At 43.8% G+C, this 16,372-nt stretch overlaps 1 protein-coding gene across 1 annotated transcript; it reads right to left on the reverse strand.

Annotated features, from left to right (window-relative positions):
* Window positions 1-363: 363 nt before the first annotated feature.
* On the reverse strand, window positions 364-16,320 carry LOC142471080 (extracellular calcium-sensing receptor-like). Its single transcript, XM_075577876.1, has 7 exons — window positions 16,268-16,320; window positions 7,940-8,009; window positions 6,693-6,854; window positions 2,905-3,597; window positions 2,003-2,230; window positions 1,358-1,481; window positions 364-1,274 (listed from the first exon to the last, which is right to left on the reverse strand). Exons 1-7 carry the CDS (start codon window positions 16,318-16,320, stop codon window positions 364-366), a joined length of 2,241 nt encoding a protein of 746 aa, XP_075433991.1.
* Window positions 16,321-16,372: the final 52 nt, after the last annotated feature.

The following is a 16,372-nucleotide window of genomic DNA, read 5'->3' on the forward strand; positions in this document are numbered from 1 at the left end:
CTCTCTTCCCTCAATATACCTGGGCTTGCTAACAGCATTTGTGACTATATAGTACTTATGCCCATGGTGTACCCGTTATTATACTGTGGTGGTTTCCCTTCAGATTTTATTTGGCTGTTTCGTCATTAATATTATTGGCTAAATTTGTATAGCTCCCCTTCCCCGACACCCCGTTCCCCACCCCCCCCCCCCCATTCTCCAGCCCACCGCCTGATGGCTCAGCATTTTAGAGATTGACAATATTATAAAAATATAAATATTTATTGTGCAACATTCCAGATTCTTTTTATACTGTAACAATTTGAATTGAAGTAAATATATTAAAGTTCTGTAGATTTAACATTTTAGATATTTTATTTAATCTCAACTTGAACCTTTAGCTTTCCCCATGAGACGTTCTCTCGAGTTCATGTTGGGTCGGAACAATATGATGAAACATTTGGGCACAAACATGCAGACCACCAGAGCCCAGCTGGAGGACAGGATGGCGAAGACCTCCATGGCCACGGTGTACTTGCCACGGGCGCTGAGGGAGGCCGGGATATAGGACACCCAGACACTGAGGAAGGCCAGCATGCTGAAGGTGATGAACTTGGCCTCGTTGAAGTTGTCAGGGAGCTGTCTGACCAGAAAGGCAACGGTGAAGCTAATGGTGGCTAGGAAGCCGAGATATCCCAGCATGCACCAGAAGGCAGATGGGGATCCCTCATTACACTCAGCAATGATTATCCCAGGTTGGGTTTGGGTGTTGTATTCTTGGAAGGGAGGAGAGAGAACCAGCCATGAAATGCACACAAGGAATTGTAAGAAGGAGCAGAACACTATGATCATGTAGGACACCCGAGGAGTGGTCCATTTCCTCAGCCTGCTGCCTGGTTTCGTGGCCATGAAGGCGAAACACACGATTAAGGTTTTAGCCAAGATACATGAGACACAGAGGGCAAAGACCATGCCAAATGCAACCTGGCGTAGAAGACACTTCTCAGGTTGGGGGTAACCAATGAAAGCCAAAGAGCAGAGGAAGCAGAATGATAGGGACACTAGGAGAAGACAACTTAGGGTGTAGTTGTTGGCTCTGACAATGGGAGTGGTCTTATAATTGATGAAAAGCCCAAAGATTAAAACTGGAATCGCTGAGGAAAAAAGACTTGTAGCAGCCAATGTGGCACCCAAAGGCTCTTCATATGAGAGAAACTCAATTGTCTTTGGGAAACATCTATCTTTCTGGAGACTGGGCCACTTATCCCATGTACACTTGGAGCAATCAACAGAGTCTGAAAGATAAAGTTGGGAAAAAAACACTTAATCACTTAACATCTTTTGGCTGGTCCATGGTCCACTTATGTAATCTGCTCACCTGTCTGGTTGGAGATCTCTCCTTGGGGACAGGGGACACAATGGAAGCAGCAGACAGGTTCCCCTTTTCTCAAAACCCTCCTGAACCCAGAAGTGCAGCTCTGACTGCAGACAGACTGAGGAACCTGGGAGACAATGTACAATTCTGTAAGTTGAAAAAGTCTAAAATATACAATGAGTCGAGAGGGACAGACTCATAGCTCCCTTCCGTCTGTGTCACTGTGTCACCCTGTGGGGGGAGGGACAGTCTCATAGCTCCCTTCTGTCCGTGTCATTGGCTCACCCTGCGGGGCGAAGGACAAACTCATAGCTCCCTTCTGTCGTGTCACTGTGTAACCCTGTGGTGGGAGGCACAAATTCATAGTTACCTTCTGTCGGTGTCAAGGTTATTAGGTCTCTTTGCTCCTACTGTAGGTGGACCTGACCCATTAACACATTAAACATCACTGTCAACAGGTCACTTTGTTCCTACTAATGACTGACCCTTTAACTCATTAAAATGTCACACCATATTTTATGGATAGGCAAGATGCAGTGAATTAAAATGAATTTGCTCCCTGCTGGGGGAGGGTCAGACTCATATCTCCCTTCTGTATGTAGGTTCTGTACAAGCAGAACTCACACTCAAAGCCTTGGCACGGCATACCTGTCTGCTCCCTGATGCCCACATCACGGCGCTTGCATTTATATTAAAGGTGTTTCCATCTGAGGCCGCGGTATCGTAGCTTCCCACCTTGACCTGCCTCATCATGCCATCTGTACCCAGCTGCCAGTTCACAATATCGTACACCGCTGGTGGGTCCCCATTCCTATCAAAGAAGACTTCTCTTCCATTGCTCAGCTTCATACGTACGTTCTGGATGTAGTGTAACAGCTGTAGAGAGGAAACCGATCATTCCTCATTTACTTGCCCTCTATGCATTGACAATGTCTACTAAACAGATTTTTCCGTCTCTTAAGATTCACAGGAGTAGATGGATTTTGATAGACCTCTTTTCAACAGGAGAAGGCCCTGTATACTCAGTCACAGAGATATAGCAGTCCTTTCCTGCCTTATGTATGTATGGAAAACTGTGCTACTCAGTGGAGTGCAGAAAGTAAGAATAAATAGTCGAAGTTATCATGTGAACATTATACATTATTATTACAGCTAGGAAAAGAATAAAACTAAAGTTGATTAATCTGCTTTAAAGGACACCACATGGAGCACTTTCAAAATAGATCATAATAGGTGGAACTGATAGAGAGGAGACTGGGGGAAGATTAGGGACTTTCTCAGACTTCATTTTTTTTCACCCCAGAGTAACAAAGACAAACTGATACATGACACCCCCCCTTCCCCACGATAGACTTGACTATCAAGGCTTTTGTACCTTCAAAAAAAAACTAATGATCAACAGAGATTCGTACCTGCCATGGTTTGAAGTTCTGAATATCTGTACAACTTCCATTATGAAATGGTCCTCTCCCCTCCTGGCATGTTTGCAGATCATGCAGAGCTGTGGCTATAATATATATAGCTGTATAAACATTGTAGGACCCTCTTACGTTGGACACATCGTTGTAACTATTCTGGATACTCCCTACGTCGTCATTTCCTGTACACAACTTTGCAGGAGTATTCAATGTGCCGGAGATGTTTCTCTGGTCCAAGAATTTGCATCTAAAAATTTCTTCAAAGAACGTCTTGGCCCAAATTTCACCTGTGGTTTTGAAGAGCCGGATGCTGTTGAGATACTCTCTAAATCCTGCAATCTTTGAGCTGGAGAAGGCAAAACCAATGGAGCCAGAGAGTATTGCAGAGTATTTTTCCACTCTTAATATGTTTGAGATGGACCAAGCTTCACCGGCTACAAAGGTCTTTCCAGTCACATTCTGCGTAAGCATCCCATCAAGAAGTGGGATCATGTCAACATCTGTGGAGAAGACCAAAACAACCTTGGCCGTTGAATCTCTGATGACCCTGATGAGGTGGGGAGTATTCTTATCCAGACGGCTGAGCAGGATGAATTCTGTGAAGGCCACACAAGCTCCGGCCTTCAGGATCTCCTGCTTAATGACCTGGATGCCCTGTTGCCCATAGTCATTTCCCAAAGACACCAACCCAACCCACGTCCAGCCAAAATACAGTACCAGCTGGGCCAGTCCTTGGGACTGGAAGGCATCACTGGGGACAGTCCTGAAGAAGGAAGAGAACTGTGTCCTGTCACTCAGGAGGGAGCTGGTCGAGAACTGACTGACCTAAAGTGACAAATGGGAGTTTTATAAGGTACAGTTACAGTTAGTATATCGAACTATTAAATAATATGGTAATGCTTTTTTTCTGAAGAATGTACTGTAGGGGAAGGGCACAATTGGTTTTCAAGGTAAATCATTTATTAGCCACATGGACCATAGTTTCTGCTGGCACAGCATCCTTTGGCGGAAGAAACGATGGCGCTCTCTCTAACAGATTTACATACAAGGATAAACGGTTTCAGTACTACCGTGATACAGGGCTCCTACGTGCACCCTATTCGTGGTTCATTACTTCGAAGGCCAGTAGCTGCTACTCAACCCCAAAGGTTCTTTCCGGGACCCCCAAACAAAAGCAGAAGATAGAGAGATATATAAGGGGAGCGCAGACACATGTCCCTTTGTCTGCGATCCCCTTATACAGTAAATCTCTATATCTACAGCAGCCTTTGTCAAATAAAAAAGCATGTTAGAGTGAGGAAACAGTGACTTTATATACCATTCCTAATACCGGTCCTCAACCTTAATGACATGAGTACCCGTCTGTAATTCCCACGCATTATATTACATATATAATAGGACATCTGCAGCACTCTTGATGGAAAAATTGCAATTTATTATCAATAAATCATCAGGCAATCAACATGTTCCGGAGCAACCTATGTTTCAGACCATAAGGTATTTTCTCAGAGCTTGAGATTCTATGGCTACAACAGAGATTAGGAAAGAAGAAAGGAAAAAAAACAGCGATGTAGATAAGGTAGGGTGAGAAAGTGATGTTTGAAGACATTGGAAGGGTAATAAAATGGTGAAAAGGAACAGAATGGAGGGGATGCTGTGGGGTGGGGGAAAGGTATGGTGTGACAGAGCGGCCTGTAGGGGAGGTCATAAGATTCCACACATGCAATTTTTAGGGTAAACCAAACGTTGAGTGATTGTATTCTCCACAAAACAAATTAACATTAGGTGCACTGTCCCTTTAAGCAAAACACAAAATCATAAAATAAACACCTACTCCATGTTAGGAGACTAAATAAACATTACTCCGGCCCTTTCTATCTGACTGGCTGGGTAGGCTAGTTCCCAGTCCAATAACTCATAACTCATAAAAACACATGAAAAAATATTTAGGGAACAATATAGGAGATCTTATCTGTGCGTTCTGGTCCGGCGTCTCTGATTTCTCCAGGCACTTAAGATGCTGGCGGTGAAGTCCTTCTGCTCCCAGTAAGTCTTTTGTCCTTCTTTGTGCAGGCTTCTCTGCTGTGTGGGGCTTTGAGTTCCCCCTGTTGCCAGGCAAAACCCTCTGGTCAACAAGCCTGGATCCCTGAGGGCGGGATCTCTGTTGTCTGTGATCCTCTCACAAAGTTTCCAACGGGGACACTGAAAAGCAGCTGCTTTCTGCCTTTTATCCCCTGTTCAATCAGGATTTTTACTCATCACCTGCAGGAAACCCGACACCTAGTTCAGACTCCTGCCCTGTAAATGGAGTTTAACTCCTTGACTCCTTTAGATATGGATAGGAACATTGGCAGAGAGGCAGACATGATCATAATAATCAATTTTGATAGTGTGTGAGAAACCTCATATCCGCATTAAGTCCTCTTGTTTTGTTGTCAAAAAGTCTTATCATTCTGAGATCAAATGTTTTCCGTTCTTGTTGCGTTTAAACATTCCATTGATTTTTTTGATTTTTAAATCATTTATGGAATGATCTGGTTGTGAGAAATGATGTCCCACAGGTGAGCAGTATCTTCCTTCTTCGTGATGGAGTATAGAGTGTCTGTGCATATTCATTCTGCATTGAAGTTTTTGGCTGGTTTCCCCAATGTAGCATCCATGGTCACATTTGTTGCATTGAATCATATAAACTACATTCCTGGATGTGCAGCTGTATGATCCATTAACATTGAGTGTTCCATGGTTGTGACTGGCCGTGGGATCTTGGCATATATGTTTGCAGAGTTTGCAACGTGTATTGTTGCACGGTTTTGTGCAATTATCAGTGTCTTTAATGGCACAAAACCATGCAACAACACACGGTACAAACTCTGCAAACATATATGCCAAGATCCCACGGCCGTGGGATTTTTGCCCATTTGTACTCTATACAGGGGGGAGGTAAAAGGAGCGCTACATCAGGAAATCAGACCTACCTCCCCCCTCCACTCTGACAGTGGAGTGCACTTGTAACCGCATGATGGATGCGCATGACATCACAGCCATTCACCAACCTGTCATTGCGCATGCGTGGGAATTACAGACGGGTACTCACGTCACTAAGGGGAAGGACTAAAACGACACGACAGAGATTAGACACACCGAGAGAACTAGTCATTTGGAAGGGTATTTAAAGTTTGCTCACACTAACATGCCATTTTCCTTGACAAAGGCAGCTGTACCAGTCAAAACGTTGCTCCTGGTTGATAATAAATTATTTGCTGTGTGAAAACCGACTTGTGCCCTTCCTATATATACTTGTGTATTGCATAGACAGCAGCAGGTCTGACCTTGGTTTGGGAGCACCGTTATTTGTACTTCCTTTTTCAGTTTGGTATGCCTCATGTATTTTTTTTCTTTTTATAACTTTCATTTTTATTGAGTTTTACACAAATAATACATAACAATCCATAGTCAGAATTTGTTCTCCTAAGTCAATAACATTAATACAGCAAATAATACAGATACAATAATGAAGAGTGGAGGTCGGAAGGGGGGGAAGAAGGGAAGGGGGGGATGGGGGGGAATGTCCAGATTGTCTAATTTATAAGTCTCTGGACTCTCTCCCTCTTAAGACTCCAACTATGTTGACTCCCGTGCAATCCCATAATCTCTCTATAACATTGATTCTCCGCCCACTAGTCAAAGGAGAACGCATTTGGAAGGAATGTATTTTGTTTTTAATGCTTTTTTTCTGAAACATCGTATTAAAAAAAGAAATAAAAAATAATGAGATAAATCATGCAGTGTAATAACCCCATTCAAAGACATATGCATCTTTCCTACTATGCATTGCTGGTAGTTAAGTGTTGAGTTGCTGTTGCAATGAGAACAGTGAGATAAGAGGTTCAGCACTGTGGACAGCTCCCACTGATCCTTACCTGTGGGTATCTGTACAGACCCAGGATATGAGCCATGAGAATGGAGAAGGTGGAGGTTGAGTGTCCAATGATGGCAGCCAGAGGTGGCTTCTCCCGGCAAGAGAAATTGGGGATACCCTGGTTCTGACCTGTTAGAATCTTCAGGGTCCCATCCAGCTCCTTCTGTAGTACACGACAAGAGTCATACACTGGCGACACACTTTATTCGAGCTCGGCTAGTCCCACGAATTCGGGTATACCCGGGTGTATTGAGGTTTGTGACTGTTTTCTGCCCGAGTGCATTGAGGTATTTTCCAGGCAGGGATTGAAGCATTTTATTCCTGCTGGCTGCAATACTGCACAGTATATATATATATACTGCATTACAATTCATGAATTTATGCCATCTGGTAGACACGCGAAGCATTGCAGCCTATTAAATCCTAATCATTATCATTTAACAGATCAGCCGCCCGTCAGCCAGGCATGAACCCAGGCTGGGAAGGCAAACGCAACGGGGCTTGTCAGAGGTGAGGAGCGGCGCATTCCAGGTATCTGCCAGGTACATACTGGGTATTTGCTCGAATAAAGTGTGTCGGTGCAGTAGATTTGAAAGCCCAGGGTGATATTTGGGAGGAGGTCATGTCTTCTATTGATCTCCTCCATGGTGAACCTCATGGCCTGGAACTGCTGGAAGGCTTCAGAATAGATGCTGGGGGTGAGAAGGAAGAAACTATGGATGTGACCCATTACCTATAGAGAAATTGTGGCGGGTAGATGGAGGATATACAAGGTGATGGGTCAAAAGTTTGTTGAGAGGAGGTCCTAATTTCATATCATCTACCCAAGGAGGGGGTGGGACAAGGGGAGAGAAAGAAAGAGAGATTGGATGGATGAGAGAGCGAGAGGGGGAGAGAGAAGATGGGGGAGAGAGAAGGATAAAGATGGAAAACAGATAGAGAGAGAGGGGGCAGATGAGAACGATAAGGAGTGTGAGTAATTTAGAGACCAAACGGAGAAGTGATACAAAAGTAATAAAATAGTATGGAGGGAGAGATCATGTTAGAGAGAGGGAAATCGAAGGGGGAAGAAGTAGGGAGAGACAGAGGGGGAAGAGAGGGAGAGGGAGAGCTGGGGAGAGAGAGGTAAAGATGGGAAACTGGGAGATTGAAAACACATTGTAAACCTTACATTTTACAGGCTCCCTGCCGGGGGGTCTCTGTGAAAATGGTTTCCAGGTACTCTATATCAACATAGAAGGGAATCACCGCCCCTATTAAGACATCTCCATGCTTGTAGACCCCAGTGATGTCCGAGACCAGCAGTTTGCACCCCAGGCTGTCAGAACGAGAGGCAGGAGTGAGGTAGGAGAGAACGAGATGCCATATGGACCAGTATAAAAGGGACATCGCTCTGCAACCAGACAGGAGAAGGTTAAATCCTGATCCTTCATTTATAGGACGGGAAATCAGAACCCTGCATGTAATAGAGTTACCCACACATTATATACCAGGCATTATTACTGTATAGGATACGGACATTACCTGAGCAGATGAAGTAAATAGAGATACTCAGCATCATTTTGCAGAGCGGCACATTTATTATCAGTGTATAGATACTCTGCATAATTATACAGCAAAGCGCATTTATTATCAGTGTGTACATACTCACCATCATTATACAGTACAGTGCAGTGTGTTTATTAGCAGTATGTAGAGATACTCAGGATCATTATACAGTGCAGCATGTTTATTATCAGCATATACTGCTGCGGCACAGTTTATTCGAGCATTTGCCCGTTCGTGCAGGGGGCGCACGCTCCCGAAGACGCGGTGACCGCCGCGTCTATGACGCGCGGCACGCCGAGGGGCGGCCACTAGCAAGCCGGGAAATCTCCCGGCTTGCGGATCTGGCCGCAGTGTAATAAACTGTGTCGCCAGTGTAGAGATATGCAGCATCATTATACAGCATGGGTGTTCATTCTCAGTGTATAGATACTCAACATTATTATACTGCATGGCTTGTTCATTCTCAGTGTATAGATACTCAGCATCATTATACAGCGCGGTGTGTTTATTATCAATGTATACAGATACTCAGCATCATTATACAGCGCAGGGTGATTATTATCAGTGTGTAGATACTTTGCAATATTTTACTGCGTGGTGTGTTTATCAGTGTATAAAGATACTCTTAATCACTATACAGTGCAGTGTGTTCAATGTCAGTGCAGCATGTTTATACAGTATATATATATATATATTATATATATATATATATATATACTGTATATGCGGAAAACTTGCTTACCTCATTCTTTCTCTCTCTCTAGATCTCGCCCGTGTGGATATTTTTAATAAATTCCCCTTTTTATACATACGTGAATTCCCTCGTTAACAGAAAAGCACTAATTAGCACTGACCTCTTCAGTTCTGCAGAGCACTGTGTGTTTGCAGCGTGTCCCTGACAGCCGGGCACGGAGGGGGTAACGTGAGGGATATTTCTAACAGGGTAATTATTTAACCGGTGGGACGGAGTTATCCCAGGAGAGGAGCAGGGAATTCCCTTTAATGCAGGCCCGTCAAACTCACAATAGCTTGGGACGGCCGCACCAGAACTTACACTTTTTTCTTGCATTTTCCTTATTAAAAATATGTAAACTTTGCTGGTATTTCACTCCCCGCCCCCTCTCATCCCTTCACTCTTATCCCACATTCCTTCTCTCTCTCTGCCCACCAACTATTTTTTTCTCTCTCTCTCTCTCTCTCTGTCTTCAGTCTCTCTCTCTCTCTCTCTCTCTCTCTCTCTCTCTCTCTCTCTCTCTCTCTCTCTCTCTCTCTCTCTCTCTCTCTCTCTCTCTCTCTCTCTCTCTCTCTCTCTCTCTCTCTCTCTCTCTCTCTCTCTCTCTCTCACTCTCTCTCTGTCCTCAGTCTCTCTCTCTCTCTCTCTCTCTCTCTCTCTCTCTCTCGTGTACACATGGTGTAGTAGTGTGTGTGAGTGGGAGGCTGGCACTGCCGCTGCCCGCGCTGTACCTGTGCTGTGTATACATGGTGTAGTAGTGTGTGTGAGGGGAGGCTGGCACTGCCGCTGCCCGCGCTGTACCTGTGCTGTGTATACATGGTGTAGTAGTGTGGTTGAGGGGGAGGCTGGCACTGCGCTGCCCGCGCTGTACCTGTGCTGTGTATACATGGTGTAGTAGTGTGTGTGAGGGGGAGGCTGGCACTGCCGCTGCCCACGCTGTACCTGAGCTCTTTAAAACTGCTTCTTATAACTCCTATCAATCAATATAATTGCACATTTTTACGCCTACTATTGACCAAGAATTAAGTTACTCCTTATAAAACCTCCTTATACTTCATAAAACCACTCCCTATAATGCCTCCTAATGGCCCCTATTGCCAAATATTACCGCTCCCTATAACTTCTCCTATTCCTCCATATAACTGCTTCCGTACATGAAACCCCATATAACCGCTCCCTAACACTCCTCCTATTGCCCCATATAACCGCTCCCTAACACTCCTCCTATTGCCCCATATAACCCCTCCCTAACACTCATCCTATTGCCCCATATAACCTCTCCCTCTAACTCCTCCTATTGCTCCATATAACCGCTCCCTAAAGCTCCTTTTGCCCCATATAACTGCTCCATATAACTACCCCTGAGGAAGCCAACACTTGGTGAAACGCGTAGGGTGAGATACCTAAACTTTGTGAGCACCTGGAGGAAGTTACCTGCACAGCTCCTATCAGAATCGGTTTCTTTGCCGTTATACCGACCCACAGACTCGATACACAGACAGCAGGGGCATCCCAGCTAGATTGTACCGTCAACCAAACAGCGCAGGAACGCCTCCATCCCGCCATCTTAATAAGAGGAACCAAACACACAGATACCCAGCAAGCAAACAGCGCAAGAACGCCGCCATCCTGCCATCTTAACAAGAGGTACCAAACACACAGATACCCAGCAAGCAAACAGCGCAGGAACGCAGCCATCCCGCCATCTTAACAAGAGGAACCAAACACACAGATACCCAGCAAGCAAACAGCGCAGGAACGCAGCCATCCCGCCATCTTAACAAGAGGAACCAAACACACAGATACCCAGAAAGAAAACAGCGCAGGAACGCAGCCATCTCGCCATCTTAACAAGAGGAACCAAACACACAGATACCCAGCAAGCAAACAGCGCAGGAACGCAGCCATCCCGCCATCTTAACAAGAGGTACCAAACACACAGATACCCAGCAAGCAAACAGCGCAGGAACGCAGCCATCTCGCCATCTTAACAAGAGGAACCAAACACACAGATACCCAGCAAGCAAACAGCGCAAGAACGCAGCCATCCCGCCATCTTAACAAGAGGTACCAAACACACAGATACCCAGCAAGCTCTCAGAAACCCCAAATTACCACAAAATATATATATATATATATGTATATGTGTAAAAAGGAGTGCCACTGGGTGTGGCTAATTGTATGCAACAAGAAACGAAGAAGTCCAGAGCAACATCCAATGTGACAAAAATACACAGTGAAATACTTATATACAGTATATATATCTTGAAAAAGAGTCATTTAGTTAACCCTTTGGCCAAAGCGTATATGCCTGTGAGCCACATCAAGGCACGACCACCAGAAGTGATGCTTTGAAGTGGCTCACAGGCATATATGCTTTGGCCAAAGGGTTAACTAAATGACTCTTTTTCAAGAGATATATATATATATATAGGTGTTTCACTGTGTAGTTTTGTCACAATGGATGTTGCTCTGGACTTCTTTGTTTCTTGTTAAAAAGAGGTCACCTGCATATACCGCTCTGTAAGTGAGACACACTGCTCCAGTGGATACAAAATAATGAAACAAATGTGTATATATATATATCACCAGAAGGTGCACAACATCAGCACAATCCTTGAGATCACACGCTGACCAAGGAGGAGGGTATTATTAGGGTGACTCAAACAAAAAAAGAAAGGTAATCATCCTTTCTCACTTTAATCTGGACCGTAGTGCCAGGCACTGATCAACTGCTGCCAGAATCACTCTACTCTTTCCTAGATCTGTCTCAGCGTCTCCCCTCCTGAAATCCCTCTCCTGTCTTCCGATCAAATCCCGCATCTCACACTCCATTCTTCTCCTCACTTTTAAAGCTTTACACTCTTCTGCTCCTCCTTACATCTCAGCCCTAATTTCTCGTTATGCACCATCCAGACTCTTGCGTTCTTCTCAAGGATGTCTTCTTTCCTTGAAAAGGGGGTACCCTTTGTATCTAAAGTCCTCTCCCGCCTTAAACCTTTCTCATTGACTGCCCCAAACCTCTGGAATGCCCTTCCCCTCAGTACCCGACTTGCACCCTCTCTATCCACCTTTAAGACCCACCTTAAGACACACTTGCTTAAAGAAGCATATGAATAACACTGTGGATATTCTGAACACATGATACATAAAGCTTGGCCCCCTGCAGACGCACTTACTAGAATTCCCTCATACTGTCTCCATACCTTCTCTGACCTACCAATTAGATTGTAAGCTCCTCGGGGCAGTGACTACTCTTCCTTAATGTTACTTTTATGTCTGAAGCACTTATTCCCATGATCTGTTATTTATATTATCTGTTATTTATTTGATTACCACATGTATTACTATTGTGAAGCGCTACAGGTATGTACATTAATGGCGCTATATATAAATAAAGACATACAGTATAATACAATACAACTGCTGCAAGACAGAGTGGTACTGAGGACATTGTGGATTAAATTTTCTACATTTAAGGAATACAGGCATACCCCACATTAACGTACACAATGGGACCGGAGCATGTATGTAAAGCGAAAATGTACTTAAAGTGAAGCACTACCTTTTTCCCACTTATCGATGCATGTTCTGTACTGCAATCGTCATATACGTGCATAACTGGTGTAAATAATGCATTTGTAACAGGCTCTATAGTCTCCCCGCTTGCGCACAGCTTCGGTACAGGTAGGAAGCCGGTATTGCTGTTCAGGACGTGCTGACTGGCGCATGTGTGAGCTGCCATTTGCCTATTGAGCGAGATGTACTTATTCGCGAGTGTACTTAAAGTGAGTGTACTTAAACTGGGGTATGCCTGTATTGCATTTTTTTCCAACAGTCCTTTGAATCTTGTGGAACTTTAGTTGTTCATGCTTACGTTGTATTATTATTATTATTATTACTCATTTTGTAACACTTTCAGGTATTTGATTGAGCTCAATCTAGGTTTAGGTATACATGATCCAATACCAATGTTAGAATTCATTTAATTGTATTATTGTTTTTTTTTTTTTTAATTAAATTTTGAGGCCAGGGGGGTTTCCCCTTTTCTTGCACAATTTTAGGGGGGCAGAGATTCCCCCTTTTCACCTGGGCTGCAGTAAAATTATAATTTATTAAAATCAATATAGTTCCCTAAGTAATTAACTATAAACACTGTAGTTAATATATTAGCGCCTTAAATCTTTCCCTTTTCAACTTCTCCTACTACTCAAAGGGGCACTCTTTACAACTCCTCCTATTGCCCCATATATCCCCTCAATATAACTCCTCCGATTACCCCAGATAACCTCTCCCTATAAATCCTCCAATTGTTCCATATAGCTGGTCCTTACAACTCCTCATATTGTCCCATATAACCGCTCCCTGTAACTCCTCCTATTTCTCCATATAACTGCCCCCTATAACTCCTCCTATTACCCCATATAACTCCTCATATTACCCCATATAACTGCTCCCTGAAACTCCTCCTATTGCCCCATATAACCTCTCCCTATAACTCCTCCTATTACCCAATATAACCCCTCCCTATAACTCCTCCCATTGCCTTATATAACTGCTCCCTGAAACTCCTCCTATTGCTCCATATAACCTCTCCCTATAACAACTCCTATTGCCCCATATAACCCGCTCCCTATAACTCCTCTTATTACCCCATATAACCCGCTCCCTATAACTCCTCTTATTACCCCATACATATGCAGCCACACCTATGTATCAGCTGCTGCAGAGCATGCCATTTTTTACTTGCTCATTCATTGCCATTGTGGAAATCCATGCTCATATCGTGGGTACGCTTTACCACAGTGACAATCAATGGGTAGAAGAGGTGGGGGGTTGGGATAGTAGTTTCCCCAGCGAGGGTGATAAGGTCACCTGGATGGGTAGAGGGAGGGGGGTTAACCCCTTAATTACCATAGCAGTTAATAACAGTTAAGTTGATTAAGGTGTTAGAGTCCTGTAGTTATTTTTTTTTATTTTTCGGTCAGTGCCCACTGAAGACGAGGAGGACGAAGATGGCCTTCATCCTAGCAAGGCTAAGTATAACTTTTATTTACTATATGCTGTCTGGGTAATTTCTGGGAAGTTGCACCAGGGGCGGGTGGTTAGGACTGTCTGGTGGGTAGTGAGAGGAGTTAGTCGCTTTATTACCATAGTTTTTACTACTGCAAATTCAATGAAGTGATTAACCCCTCCCGCAACCTTCCCAGTAGGCCTAAACACCCACCATGGGGCAACTACCACATTCGCCCCCACTACCCCCAATAAACTGGGTACTCGGGTTTTACCCCTTTATTGCCTTACCGGCTAACCTCTAAGGTAATGAAGCTGCTTTATTTTTATTTTACCATACTGTCTGTAACTCGGGAAGCAAGGGGTCCCCAGGGTTGAAATGAATGTGGTTAAGCTCCGGAGACCCCTACTTCAATACTGTGCTATTAAAATGAAATCTGTGTGATCGCCTGTTAGAGGCGCGCAGGGAGAGTGACTGATTCTGTCTCACTCTTACTGTGAGTCTCTTACAGACTGATGTGGTATGATTCACAGAGCGGAAATCTCATTCAGAAACTCCCCGCTGTGTTAATCCAGGTGCGCCATTAGTCTCCTTACAGGCACTCCACAAGCACACGGGCACTCAGGCGGTGCTGGGGCAGATTTCATGAGGACAGCTTTACCAACCATAATGCTACATCATTATAACCGCTCTCTATAACTCCTCCTATTATCCCATCCCTAGAACTTATCCTACTGTATCACCCACTGTATCCACTCCCTATAACTCCTCCTATTGTCCCATATAACACATCCCTATAACTTATCCTGTCATCCACTGTATCCACTCCCTATAACTCCTCCTCTTGTCTCATATAACCGATCCCTATAACTCCTCCTATTGTCCTATATAACACATCCCTATAACGTATCCTATCACCCACTGTAACCACTCCCTATAACTCCTCCTATTGTCCCATATAACCCATCCCTATAACTCCTCCTCTTGTCACATATAACCCATCCCTATAACTTATCCTATCACCCAATATAACCCCTTCCTATAACTCCTCCTATTGCCCCATATAACCGATCCCTATAACTCCTCCTATTGTCACATATAATCCATCGCTATAACGTATCCTATCACCCACTGTATCCACTCCCTATAACTTCTCCTATTGCCCCATATAACCGATCCCTATAACTCCTCCTATTTTCACATATAACTGATCCCTATAACTCCTCCTATTGTCACATATAACCCAACCCTATAACTCCTCCTATTACCCCATATAACTGATCCCTATAACTCCTCCTATTGTCCCATATAACCTCTCCCTATAACTCCTCCTATTGCCCCATATAACTGATCCCTATAACTCCTCCTATTGCCCCATATAACTGATCCCTATAACTCCTCCTATTGTCACATATAACCCATCCCTATAACTCCTCCTATTGTCACATATAACCCATCGCTATAACTTATCCTATCACCCACTGTATCCACTCCCTATAACTCCTCCTATTGTCTCATATAACACATCCCTATAACTTACCCTATCACCCACTGTATCCACTCCCTATAACTCCTCCTTTTGTCCCATATAACCCATCCCTATAACTCCTCCTATTGCCCCATAAAACCCATCCCTATAACTCCTCCTATTGCCCCATATAACCTCTCCCTATAACTCCTCCTATTGCCCCATATAACGGATCCCTATAACTCCTCCTATTGCCCCATATAACTGATCCCTATAACTCCTCCTATTGTCACATATAACCCATCCCTATAACTCCTCCTATTGTCACATATAACCCATCGCTATAACTTATCCTATCACCCACTGTATCAACTCCCTATAACTCCTCCTTTTGTTCCATATAACCCATTCCTATAAAACTTATCCTATCACCCACTGTATCCACTCCCTATAACTCCTCCTTTTGTCCCATATAACCCATTCCTATAAAACTTATCCTATCACCCACTGTATCCACTCCCTATAACTCCTCGTATTGTCCCATATAACCTTTCCCTATAACTCCCCTTATTGCATCATATAACCTCTCCCTATAACTCCTCCTAGTTAGGGAGATAACGCCTGCATTATTTATTGTGCTATTTTGTGCTTTATTTAAGTAATAATTATGCCCATGATGGATGAGTTGACCAATCTGGACATTCATAGCCAGGTAAAACCATGTCCTGAGGGGTTATTACTAATATACAGTAACTTGTCAATTTCTTTTAATATTAAATATAACAAAAATAGGTAATAAGAAGCTCCGCTCACCACACCCATTCACCTTTCCCCATCTTCCAGCCCACTGCCAGATGGCTCAGCATTTTGGAGATTGACAAGATTAAAAATATAAATATTTATTGTGCCACATTCCAG

The sequence above is a fragment of the Ascaphus truei genome, chromosome 20 (assembly GCF_040206685.1).
Source record: "Ascaphus truei isolate aAscTru1 chromosome 20, aAscTru1.hap1, whole genome shotgun sequence".
Lineage (NCBI taxonomy): Eukaryota > Metazoa > Chordata > Amphibia > Anura > Ascaphidae > Ascaphus > Ascaphus truei.